General features: G+C 43.2%; 1 protein-coding gene across 1 annotated transcript in view; it reads right to left on the bottom strand.

Annotated features, from left to right (window-relative positions):
- tmem8b (transmembrane protein 8B) overlaps positions 1-10,024 on the bottom strand; it is a 203,599-nt gene extending 193,575 nt beyond the window's left edge. The window contains exons 1-2 of the mRNA XM_065026934.1: positions 9,901-10,024; positions 3,896-4,221 (exon numbers count right to left, since the gene is read on the bottom strand). Coding sequence (XP_064883006.1) covers positions 3,896-4,221; positions 9,901-9,935 — 361 coding nt within the window. The 5' untranslated portion in view covers positions 9,936-10,024. The remainder of the gene's footprint in view (positions 1-3,895; positions 4,222-9,900) is intronic.
- Between the last annotated feature and the right edge of the window lie 2,071 nt (positions 10,025-12,095).

Raw genomic sequence — 12,095 nt, 5'->3', positions numbered from 1 at the left:
GCTGGCCGAACCAAGCCCCACAGCTCTCTGTAACGTAGCTCTGCTGGCCCAACCAAGCCCCACAGCTCTCTGTAACGTAGCTCTGCTGGCCGAACCAAGCTACCCAGCTCTGTAACGTAGCTCTGCTGGCCGAACCTAGCTACCCAGCTCTCTGTAACGTAGCTCTGCTGGCCGAACCTAGCTACCCAGCTCTCTGTAACGTAGCTCTGCTGGCCGAACCTAGCTACCCAGCTCTCTGTAACGTAGCTCTGCTGGCCGAACCAAGCCCCCAGCTCTCTGTAACGTAGCTCTGCTGGCCGAACCAAGCCCACAGCTCTCTGTAACGTAGCTCTGCTGGCCGAACCAAGCCCCACAGCTCTCTGTAACGTAGCTCTGCTGGCCCAACCAAGCCCCACAGCTCTCTGTAACGTAGGTCTGCTGGCCAACCAAGCCCCACAGCTCTCTGTAACGTAGGTCTGCTGGCCGAACCAAGCCCCACAGCTCTCTGTAACGTAGCTCTGCTGGCCCAACCAAGCCCCACAGCTCTCTGTAACGTAGCTCTGCTGGCCGAACCCAAGCTACCCAGCTCTCTGTAACGTAGCTCTGCTGGCCGAACCTAGCTACCCAGCTCTCTGTAACGTAGCTCTGCTGGCCGAACCTAGCTACCCAGCTCTCTGTAACGTAGCTCTGCTGGCCGAACCAAGCTACCCAGCTCTCTGTAACGTAGCTCTGCTGGCCCAACCAAGCCCCACAGCTCTCTGTAACGTAGCTCTGCTGGCCGAACCAAGCCCCACAGCTCTCTGTAACGTAGCTCTGCTGGCCGAACCAAGCCCCACAGCTCTCTGTAACGTAGCTCTGCTGGCCGAACCAAGCCCCACAGCTCTCTGTAACGTAGCTCTGCTGGCCGAACCAAGCCCCACAGCTCTCTGTAACGTAGCTCTGCTGGACGAACCAAGCCCCACAGCTCTCTGTAACGTAGCTCTGCTGACCGAACCAAGCCCCCCAGCTCTCTGTAACGTAGCTCTGCTGACCGAACCAAGCCCCACAGCTCTCTGTAACGTAGCTCTGCTGACCGAACCAAGCCCCACAGCTCTCTGTAACGTAGCTCTGCTGGCCGAACCAAGCCCCACAGCTCTCTGTAACGTAGCTCTGCTGGCCGAACCAAGCTACCCAGCTCTCTGTAACAGCTCTGCTGATCGAACCAAGCCCACCAGCTCTCTGTAACGTAGCTCTGCTGGCCGAACCAAGCCCCACAGCTCTCTGTAACGTAGCTCTGCTGGCCCAACCAAGCCCCACAGCTCTCTGTAACGTAGGTCTGCTGGCCGAACCAAGCCCCCCAGCTCTCTGTAACGTAGCTCTGCTGGCCGAACCTAGCTACCCAGCTCTCTGTAACGTAGCTCTGCTGGCCGAACCAAGCCCCACAGCTCTCTGTAACGTAGCTCTGCTGGCCGAACCAAGCTCCACAGCTCTCTGTAACGTAGCTCTGCTGGCCGAACCAAGCCCCACAGCTCTCTGTAACGTAGCTCTGCTGGCCCAACCAAGCCCCACAGCTCTCTGTAACGTAGGTCTGCTGGCCGAACCAAGCCCCCAGCTCTCTGTAACGTAGCTCTGCTGGCCGAACCAAGCCCCACAGCTCTCTGTAACGTAGCTCTGCTGGCCCAACCAAGCCCCACAGCTCTCTGTAACGTAGCTCTGCTGGCCGAACCTAGCTACCCAGCTCTCTGTAACGTAGCTCTGCTGGCCGAACCTAGCTACCCAGCTCTCTGTAACGTAGCTCTGCTGGCCGAACCTAGCTACCCAGCTCTCTGTAACGTAGCTCTGCTGGCCGAACCTAGCTACCCAGCTCTCTGTAACGTAGCTCTGCTGGCTGAACCTAGCTACCCAGCTCTCTGTAACGTAGCTCTGCTGGCCGAACCAAGCCCCACAGCTCTCTGTAACGTAGCTCTGCTGGCCGAACCAAGCCCCCCAGCTCTCTGTAACGTAGCTCTGCTGGCCGAACCTAGCTACCCAGCTCTCTGTAACGTAGCTCTGCTGGCGCAACCAAGCCCCACAGCTCTCTGTAACGTAGCTCTGCTGGCCGAACCAAGCCCCACAGCTCTCTGTAACGTAGCTCTGCTGGCCGAACCAAGCCCCACAGCTCTCTGTAACGTAGCTCTGCTGGCCCAACCAAGCCCCACAGCTCTCTGTAACGTAGCTCTGCTGGCCGAACCTAGCTACCCAGCTCTCTGTAACGTAGCTCTGCTGGCCGAACCTAGCTACCCAGCTCTCTGTAACGTAGCTCTGCTGGCCGAACCTAGCTACCCAGCTCTCTGTAACGTAGCTCTGCTGGCCGAACCTAGCTACCCAGCTCTCTGTAACGTAGCTCTGCTGGCCGAACCTAGCTACCCAGCTCTCTGTAACGTAGCTCTGCTGGCCGAACCAAGCCCCACAGCTCTCTGTAACGTAGCTCTGCTGGCCGAACCAAGCCCCCCAGCTCTCTGTAACGTAGCTCTGCTGGCCGAACCTAGCTACCCAGCTCTCTGTAACGTAGCTCTGCTGGCCCAACCAAGCCCCACAGCTCTCTGTAACGTAGCTCTGCTGGCCGAACCAAGCCCCACAGCTCTCTGTAACGTAGCTCTGCTGGCCCAACCAAGCCCCACAGCACAATACATCAGGTCAGGGCCGGGTAGAACATGTTTTTTATTCAATCGCTAGGATACGGGCAGGGCTCCGATATCATTTTCAAGAATGACTAAATTGATCACAAACCTTTTGAAGCTGAGCCACTTGCTTCTGCTCTGCTGGTAAGATCATAACATGGTGTTAGAAGGGCTTCAACCCCGTTAAATATAAGACCAAAACATTGTCTGAGTCGACAAGAGAGATTATTTCACAAAAAAATAAGAACGTTCCGTGAGTTTTGTCGGAGTTACTTAAACTAGCTAGCTAACAGCTCTACTCTAATGTCTCGTCATTGAGCAGCTCAAAGCAGAGCCGTTGCTATGGATACTCATACATGCCGAGCGGTAGCGCAGCCAGGAGCAGCTATGACTGAGACAGAGACGAGTAGCTAACGGATTTACTAATGAAGAAAGTTATTTCCGATTTTAGGGTCGGGCCTTAAATTTAGAAGAAGCAATTGGGTCTGGGTACGGCTCGGGCTTAAATGTAATGCCCATGCAAGGCTCTGGTGTACGTGCGTGCATATGTGTGTGTGACTGATCTCGTGGCTTGCTGTTAACACATGCTCACATCTCGAGGATATAACAGACCTGCACGATACTTCAGAATGCTTCAGTTAAATCTCCATGAAAGAGTGTGACTGTGAATGTTATGATATAGAAGGCTTTCTGTAATGACACTGCAGTCTCAAAGGGATCTGAGTGGTTTGATTTCCTTACAGACGAGACCCTCGTTAGGACACACACATAACAGGACACTCCCTCATTAGGACACAGACATAACAGGACACTCCCTCGTTAGGACACACACAACAGGACACTCCCTCATTAGGACACACACATAACAGGACACTCCCTCGTTAGGACACACACATAACAGGACACTCCCTCGTTAGGACACAGACATAACAGGACACTCCCTCGTTAGGACACACACATAACAGGCCACTCCCTCGTTAGGACACACACATAACAGGACACTCCCTCGTTAGGACACACACATAACAGGACACTCCCTCGTTAGGACACACACAACAGGACACTCCCTCATTAGGACACACACATAACAGGACACGCCCTCGTTAGGACACACACATAACAGGACACTCCCTCATTAGGACACAGACATAACAGATTCACAGAGATTGGTTTTGATCTCACCGACTACACATACGACCCAAATGAGGCCTCAAACCTCTGCACAACACAGAGACAAGAGACAGACACAGAGAAAGAAAGAAACCATCACTGCCTACCTGTGACCTGCACACCGATGCGGAAGTATACGTCCTGGTTGCTTAGGTAACGCTCCACCAGGATATAGTACCAGTGTTCCCAGGCAGGAAGGGGTGTGTCAAGCTCACAGGGTGACCACTCCCTGCAGTCCAGAGCTGATGAGTTGTGGACTGGAGGAGCCCTGGCTCGGATCTTTAAGACAACAGAACAGCTGTCTCCAGTACTGTCTCTGTCTCCCGGTCCCCTGGTGTCTCCCGTCTGTCCCCTGGATGGTTGGTCTCTGGGGTGTGTGCTGCAGTTAGCCAGTTGGACCTTTACACTGGACACGTAACTGGGGATGAACACTCTGTAAATGATCATAAAAACACATTGACAGTATATCTGAAATTGCGATACAGTATTTACATTTTAGCCCTGAAGAGTATGACTTAGACTGTTTGAGAGGGTTGGACCTCATTCTGCCCGATGGTGAGAAGCACGCATGTTGTTTAAAGTACAGTAGACCGTTATCGACACTATTGTAGGTGAAAGCTGTGTGCTGGAAAACACAAGTAGAGCATGGATGTAGTTACTTGTGCTCATGTGAATTTCCTTTCTTTTTCTGCTCCAGACCAGTCTAAAATTCTCACTTAAAAACATAGTTATTTTTGTGTTTAACAGACTAAATAAATTCATATTATGCATCCACACAGGCTGTTCTAGAAAGGGGCTAATTAAGAAAGATGCAGTAATGTTCTGCATCATCATCACTATCATCATAATCATCATCATCATCATCACTATCATCATAATCATCACTATCATCATCATCATCACTATCATCATCATCATCATCATCATCATCATCATCATCATCATCATCATCATCATCATCACTATCATCATCATCATCATCACTATCATCACTATCATCACTATCATCACTATCATCATCATCATCATCATCATCATCACTATCATCATCACTATCATCACTATCATCATCATCATCACTATCATCATCATCATCATCATCATCATCATCATCATCATCATCATCATCACTATCATCACTATCATCATCATCATCATCACTATCATCATCATCATCATCATCACTATCATCACTATCATCATCATCATCATCACTATCATCATCATCATCATCATAATCATCATAATCATCACTATCATCACTATCATCATCATCATCATCATAATCATCACTATCATCATCACTATCACTATCATCATCAGCACTATCATCACTATCATCATCATCATCATCATCATCATCATCACTATCATCATAATCATCACTATCATCACTATCATCATCATCATCATCATAATCATCACTATCATCATCACTATCACTATCATCATCATCATCATCACTATCATCACTATCATCATCATCATCATCATCATCATCATCATCACCATCATCATCATCATCATCATCACCATCATCATCATCATCATCACTATCATCACTATCATCATCATCATCATCATCATCATCATCATCATCACTATCATCACTATCATCACTATCATCACTATCATCATCATCATCATCATCATCATCACTATCATCATCATCATCATCATCACCATCATCATCATCACTATCACTATCACTATCATCATCATCACTATCATCACTATCATCACTATCATCACTATCATCACTATCATCATTATTATCATCATTATTATCATCATCATCATCATCATCACTATCATCATCATCATCATCATCACCATCATCATCATCACTATCACTATCACTATCATCATCATCACTATCATCACTATCATCACTATCATCACTATCATCATTATTATCATCATCACTATCATCACTATCATCACTATCATCATTATTATCATCATTATTATCATCACTATCATCATCATCATCATCATCATCATCACTATCATCACTATCATCATCATCATCACTATCATCACTATCATCATCATCACTATCATCATCATCATCATCATCACTATCATCATCATCATCATCACTATCATCACTATCATCATCATCATCACTATCATCATCATCATCATCATCACTGTCATCACTATCATCATCATCACTATCATCATAATCATCACTATCATCACTATCATCATCATCATCATCATAATCATCATCATCATCATAATCATCATCATCATCATCATCACTATCATCATCATCATCATCATCACTATCATCATTATCATCATCATCACTAGCATCACTATCATCATCATCATCACTATCATCACTATCATCATCATCATCACTATCATCATCATCATCATCATCATCACTATCATCATTATCATCATCATCACTAGCATCACTATCATCATCATCATCATCACTATCATCACTATCATCATAATCTTCACTATCATCACTATCATCATCATCATCATCATAATCATCACTATCATCATCATCATCACTATCATCATCACTATCACTATCATCATCATCATCATCAGCACTATCATCATCACTATCATCATCATCATCATCATCATCATCACTATCATCATCATCATCATCATCATCATCACCATCATCATCATCATCATCATCATCACCATCATCATCATCATCACTATCATCACTATCAGCATCACTATCATCATCATCATCATCATCATCATCATCACTATCATCATCATCATCACCATCATCATCATCATCACTATCATCACTATCAGCATCACTATCATCATCATCATCATCATCATCATCATCACTATCATCATCATCATCATCATCACCATCATCATCATCACTATCACTATCATCATCATCACTATCATCATCATCATCATCATCATCACCATCATCATCATCATCACTATCATCACTATCAGCATCACTATCATCATCATCACTATCGTCATTGTCATCATCATCATTATTATCATCACTATCATCAACACCATTATCATCTACGTTATATCATCATTTTTATCATCATCATCACTAATATCATTATTATCCTCATCATGTATCATCATGTATCATCATTATCATTATTTATCATTATCATTATTTATCATTATCATTATTATCCTCATCATGTATCATCGTGTATCATCATTATCGTTATTTATCATTACCATTATCCTTATTTATCATTACCATTATCGTTATTTATCATTACCATTATCATTATTTATCATTATCATTATTTATCATTGTCATTATTTATCATTGTCATTATTTATCATTATGTATCATCATTATCATTATTTATCATTATCATTATTTATCATTATCGTTATTTATCATTATTATTTATCATTATGTATCATCATTATCGTTATTTATCATTATCGTTATTTATCATTATCATTATTCATCATTATCATTATTCATCATTATCATTATTTATCATTATCAGTATTTATCATTATCATTATTTATCATTATCATTATTTATCATTGTCATTATTTATCATTATGTATCATCATTATCATTATTCATCATTATCATTATTCATCATTATGTATCATCATTAACATTATTTATCATTATTTATCATTATCATTATTCATCATCATTAACATAACTATCATTATCATCATCATCATTAATCATTTTTATCATAATTACCATTATTTATCATTATGCAGCATTATTATAGCCCCATTCTACTGATTTATCATTAGGAGACAGAAAAGGCATCCTTTCTTCTAGAAAATATTGACATTATTCAAAATATACCAAATTAGGATGAATTATCTGTACAACATTGTGGAAATGTGAAGATTAACTATATGCTTTGATTACTGAGAAAGTAAATGTTTTTGTTTTCATCCAAAGGACTATCAGTTAGCTGTTTTCTATTTGTCCTTTCAGTCCAATTAATTTAGCCTTATGTTACACATCAAACAAGCCAACGAGAGTTTAAACCAGATGGGATGGTGTATCGCTGCAGGGCTTAAACAACAGATGAAATGGCAACATTAATTGTTTTCTAAATACTATTAAAGGCATTCAGATAAACAGGTTATTATGAATGTAGATTTTTCCATTTGAAAATTAAAAATAAAATAATTAAAAATAAGTAATTCATGTTTCCTTCATTAGCTAGCTTCCACTCCATTGGGCTCGTTTCACACCTGATTAATTCAAACAAATCATTCTCGTTCCTAGTTCATTGACATTCAGTAGTCCTACTGAAGAGAACAGATTTAGAATGAATAACACTATGCAAACTCTCTGTATGTTGTTGAATTGACCCGTAATACACAGTTAGTCCCAGCATTAAAAAAAGAGAGAGCCAGAGACAGGGAGGGAGAGGGAGAGAGAGAGACAGGGGGAGAGAGAGAGAATGAGAGAGAGAGAGAGAGAGAGAGAGAGAGAGAGAGAGAGAGAGAGGGACAGAGAGAGACAGAGAGAGATAGTTATGTTTATTTATTTTCCCTTTAGTACTTTAACTATTTGCACATCGTTATAACACTACAGTATACAGTGTTCCCAGGCAGACATAATATGACATTTGAAATGTCTCTATTCCTTCGGGAACTTTTGTGAGTGAAATGTTTACTGTTCATTTTTATTGTTTATTTCACTTTTGTTTATTATCTATTTCACTAGCTTTGGCAATGTAAACATATGTTTCCCATGCCAATAAAGCCCTGAAATTGAATTGAATTGAGAAGGAGAGAGACAACACCTGCCCAAGCCCCATCCTGCGATCTAAGAGGTAGCATCAGATGCTCAACATGCTCTGATCACACCTACTGTGATGGTCCGAGCCCAAACCAAACAAAACAACACTAGACACTATGAAACACAAAGCTTTTACTATCTCATCCTGGAATATACAAGGTCTGAGGACATCTGCCTTTGGCCTAAAGAGCAGGAACCCAGACTTCCTCCTTGAAATCGGAAATGAACCAAGAAGGGCCAATAGCAGCACCTAGATATTCTGCACAGATTCTGTCAGACCTGGGCTCTGACAGTAAATCTCAGTAAGACAAAAATAATGGTGTTCCAAAAAAGATTCAGTTGCCAGGACCACAAATACAAATTCCATCTAGACACCGTTGCCCTAGAGCACACAAAAAACTATATATACATCGGCCTAAACATCAGCGCCACAGGTAACTTCCACAAAGCTGTGAACGATCTGAGAGACAAGGCAAGAAGGGCCTTCTATGCCATCAAAAGGAACATAAAATTCAACATACCAATTAGAATCTGTCTAAAAATACTTGAATCAGTTATAGAACCCATTGCCCTTTATGGTTGTGAGGTCTGTGGTCCGCTCACCAACCAAGATTTCACAAAATGGGACAAACACCGTAGGCAGACATGGCTCTCAAGAGAAGACAGGCTATGTGCACACTGCCCACAAAATGAGGTGGAAACTGAGCTGTACTTCCTGCCAAATGTATGACCATATTAGAGACACATATTTCCCTCAGATTACAAAGACCCACAAAGAATTTAAATTGGGTGAAATACCACAGTGTGCCATCACTGCAGCAAAATGTGTGACCTGTTGCCACAAGAAAAGGTCAACCAGTGAAGAACAAACACCAATGTAAATACAACACATATTTATGTTTATTTATTTTCCCTTTTGTACTTTAACTATTTGCACATAATATGACATTTGAAATGTCTTTATTCTTTTGGAACTTTTGTGAATGTAATGTTTACTGTTAATTTGTATTGTTTATTTCACTTTTGTTTATTATCTATTTCACTTGCTTTGGCAATGTAAACATATGTTTCCCATGACAATAAAGCCCTGAAATTGAATTGACAGACAGACACAGAGAGACAGAGAGACAGACAGACAGAGAGGCAGGCAGGCAGGCAGGCAGGCAGGCAGGCAGGCAGGCAGGCAGGCAGGCAGGCAGGCAGGCAGGCAGGCAGGCAGACAGACAGACAGACAGACAGACAGACAGACAGACAGACAGACAGACAGACAGACAGACAGACAGACAGACAGACAGACAGACAGACAGACAGACAGTCACAATAGGAATCAGGTAGAGTAGACGTACTTGTAGAGCACAGATCTGTTGTGGGCAGGAACCATCTGTTCTATGAAGTAACCAGGATAGAGAACAGAGATCCCTATCAGCCTCTGAACGATGAGCTGGGGCTGGAAGAGATACTGACACTCCTCATACAGACCCTAGAGGAGAGGAGAGGAGAGGAGAGGAGAGGAGAGGAGAGGAGAGGAGAGGAGAGGAGAGGAGAGGAGAGCATAGGGGGGAGGGGAGGAGAGGGAAGGAGAGAGGTGAGAGGTGAGTAGAGGAGATGAGGGGAGGAGGAGGTGGGAGGGAGAGGGGAGGAGGAGTGGGGAGGCGAGGGATTGGTGGAGGAGGGGGAAGACAATAGGGGAGAGGAGGGGGAGGACAAGAGGGGTGAGGAGAGGAAAAAATATTTTTGTTAGCAAACCCTTTTCAGAAAGATAGCTGATTGCAGCTGTTACTGTACTATAAGAGACAGAGAGGGTAGAGAGGGTAGAGAGGTAGAGAAGGTAGAGAGGTAGAGAGGGTAGAAAGGGAGAGAGGGTGGAGAGGGTAGAGAGGGTAGAGAGGGTGGAGAGGGTAGAGAGGGTGGAGAGGGTGGAGAGGGTAGAGAGGGTAGAGAGGGTAGAAAGGGTAGAGAGGTAGAGAGGGAGAGAGAGGGTAGAGAGGTAGAGAGGGAGGAGAGGGTAGAGAGGGTAGAGAGGGTAGAGTGGGTAGAGAGGTAGAGAGGGTAGAGAGGTAGAGAGGGTAGAGAGGGTAGAGAGGGTAGAGAGGTAGAGAATAAGAGAGGTAGAGAAGGTAGGATGCCACCTTTCCAACGAGTCAGTTCGTCAAATTTCTGCCCTGCTAGAGCTGCCCCCAGTCAACTCTAAGTGTTTTATTATAAAGAGGAAACGTCTAGGAGCAACAACGGCTCATACACGAAGTGGTAGACCACACAAGCTCACAGAACAGGACCGCTGAGTGCTGAAGTGCGTACTGTAGCATGTCAAAATCCTCTGTCCTCGGTTGCAACACTAACTACTGAGTTACAAACTGCCCCCTGGAAACAACGTCAGCACAAGCTGTTCGTCGGGAGCTTCATGAAATGGGTTTCCATGGCCAGTTTCCAAGCCTAAGATCTCCATGCGTAATGCCAAGCGTGGGCTGGACTGGTGTAAAGCTCCCCACCATTGGACTGGAGCAGTGAAAAAGCATTTTCTGTAGTAATGAATCACGCTACAAATCAAATCCATTTTTATTTGTCACATACACATATTTATCAAATCAAATCCTAGCAGATGTTATTATCGGTGTAGATAAATGCAGTAATATCTAACAATTCACAACAATACACAAATCTAAAAGTAAAATAATGGAATTAAGAAATACATAAACTAAGACGAGTGATGTCGATGTGGCATTGACTAATATTCAGTCTATATTAGAATAGAACACAGTATATACAGTAGGATAGAATACAGTAGAATAGAATACAGTAGAATAGAATACAGTAGAATAGAATACAGTAGAATAGAATACAGTAGGATAGAATACAGTAGAATAGAATACAGTAGAATAGAATACAGTAGAATAGAATACAGTAGGATAGAATACAGTAGGATAGAACACAGTATATACATATGAAATGAGTAAAGCAGTATGTAAACATTATTGAAGTGGAGAAAGGGGGATACGTAGTCAATTATACAACTGAATGCTGCCGCTGGGGCGGCAGGTAGACTAGTGGTTACGTAGTCAATTATACAACTGAATGTCTATGTATCAGTTGAGGCTCCTCAGAGGAGGAAGGGGAGGACCATCCTTCTCAGTGAATTTCATAAAAATGTCAATTGTAAAACATTTAAAAAGTGATCCTTTTTAGATAAAACTACACTAAATATAATCACGTCACCAAATAACTGATTAAAACACTGTTTAGCAAATGTCTACAATAGCCTCAATAGCACTCTGTAGGGTAGCACAATGGTGTAGCCGGAGGACAGCTAGTTTCCATCCTCCTCTGGGTACATTGAATTCAATACAAAACCTAGGAGGTTTTCACCTCCTTCCATAGACTTATACAGTAATTATGACAACTTCCAGAGGACGTCCTCCAGCCTATCAGAGCTCTTGCAGCATGAACTGACATGTTGTCCACCCAATCAAAGGATGAGAGAAGGGATCTAGTACTGAAAGTATACGCTACAGATGGCTAGCACTGCAGTGCATAAATTGTGGTG

The sequence above is a fragment of the Oncorhynchus nerka genome, linkage group LG13 (assembly GCF_034236695.1).
Source record: "Oncorhynchus nerka isolate Pitt River linkage group LG13, Oner_Uvic_2.0, whole genome shotgun sequence".
NCBI classification, from domain to species: domain Eukaryota; kingdom Metazoa; phylum Chordata; class Actinopteri; order Salmoniformes; family Salmonidae; genus Oncorhynchus; species Oncorhynchus nerka.
Note: the sequence above shows the minus strand (reverse complement) of the source record. Positions and strands in the feature narration are given on the sequence as shown.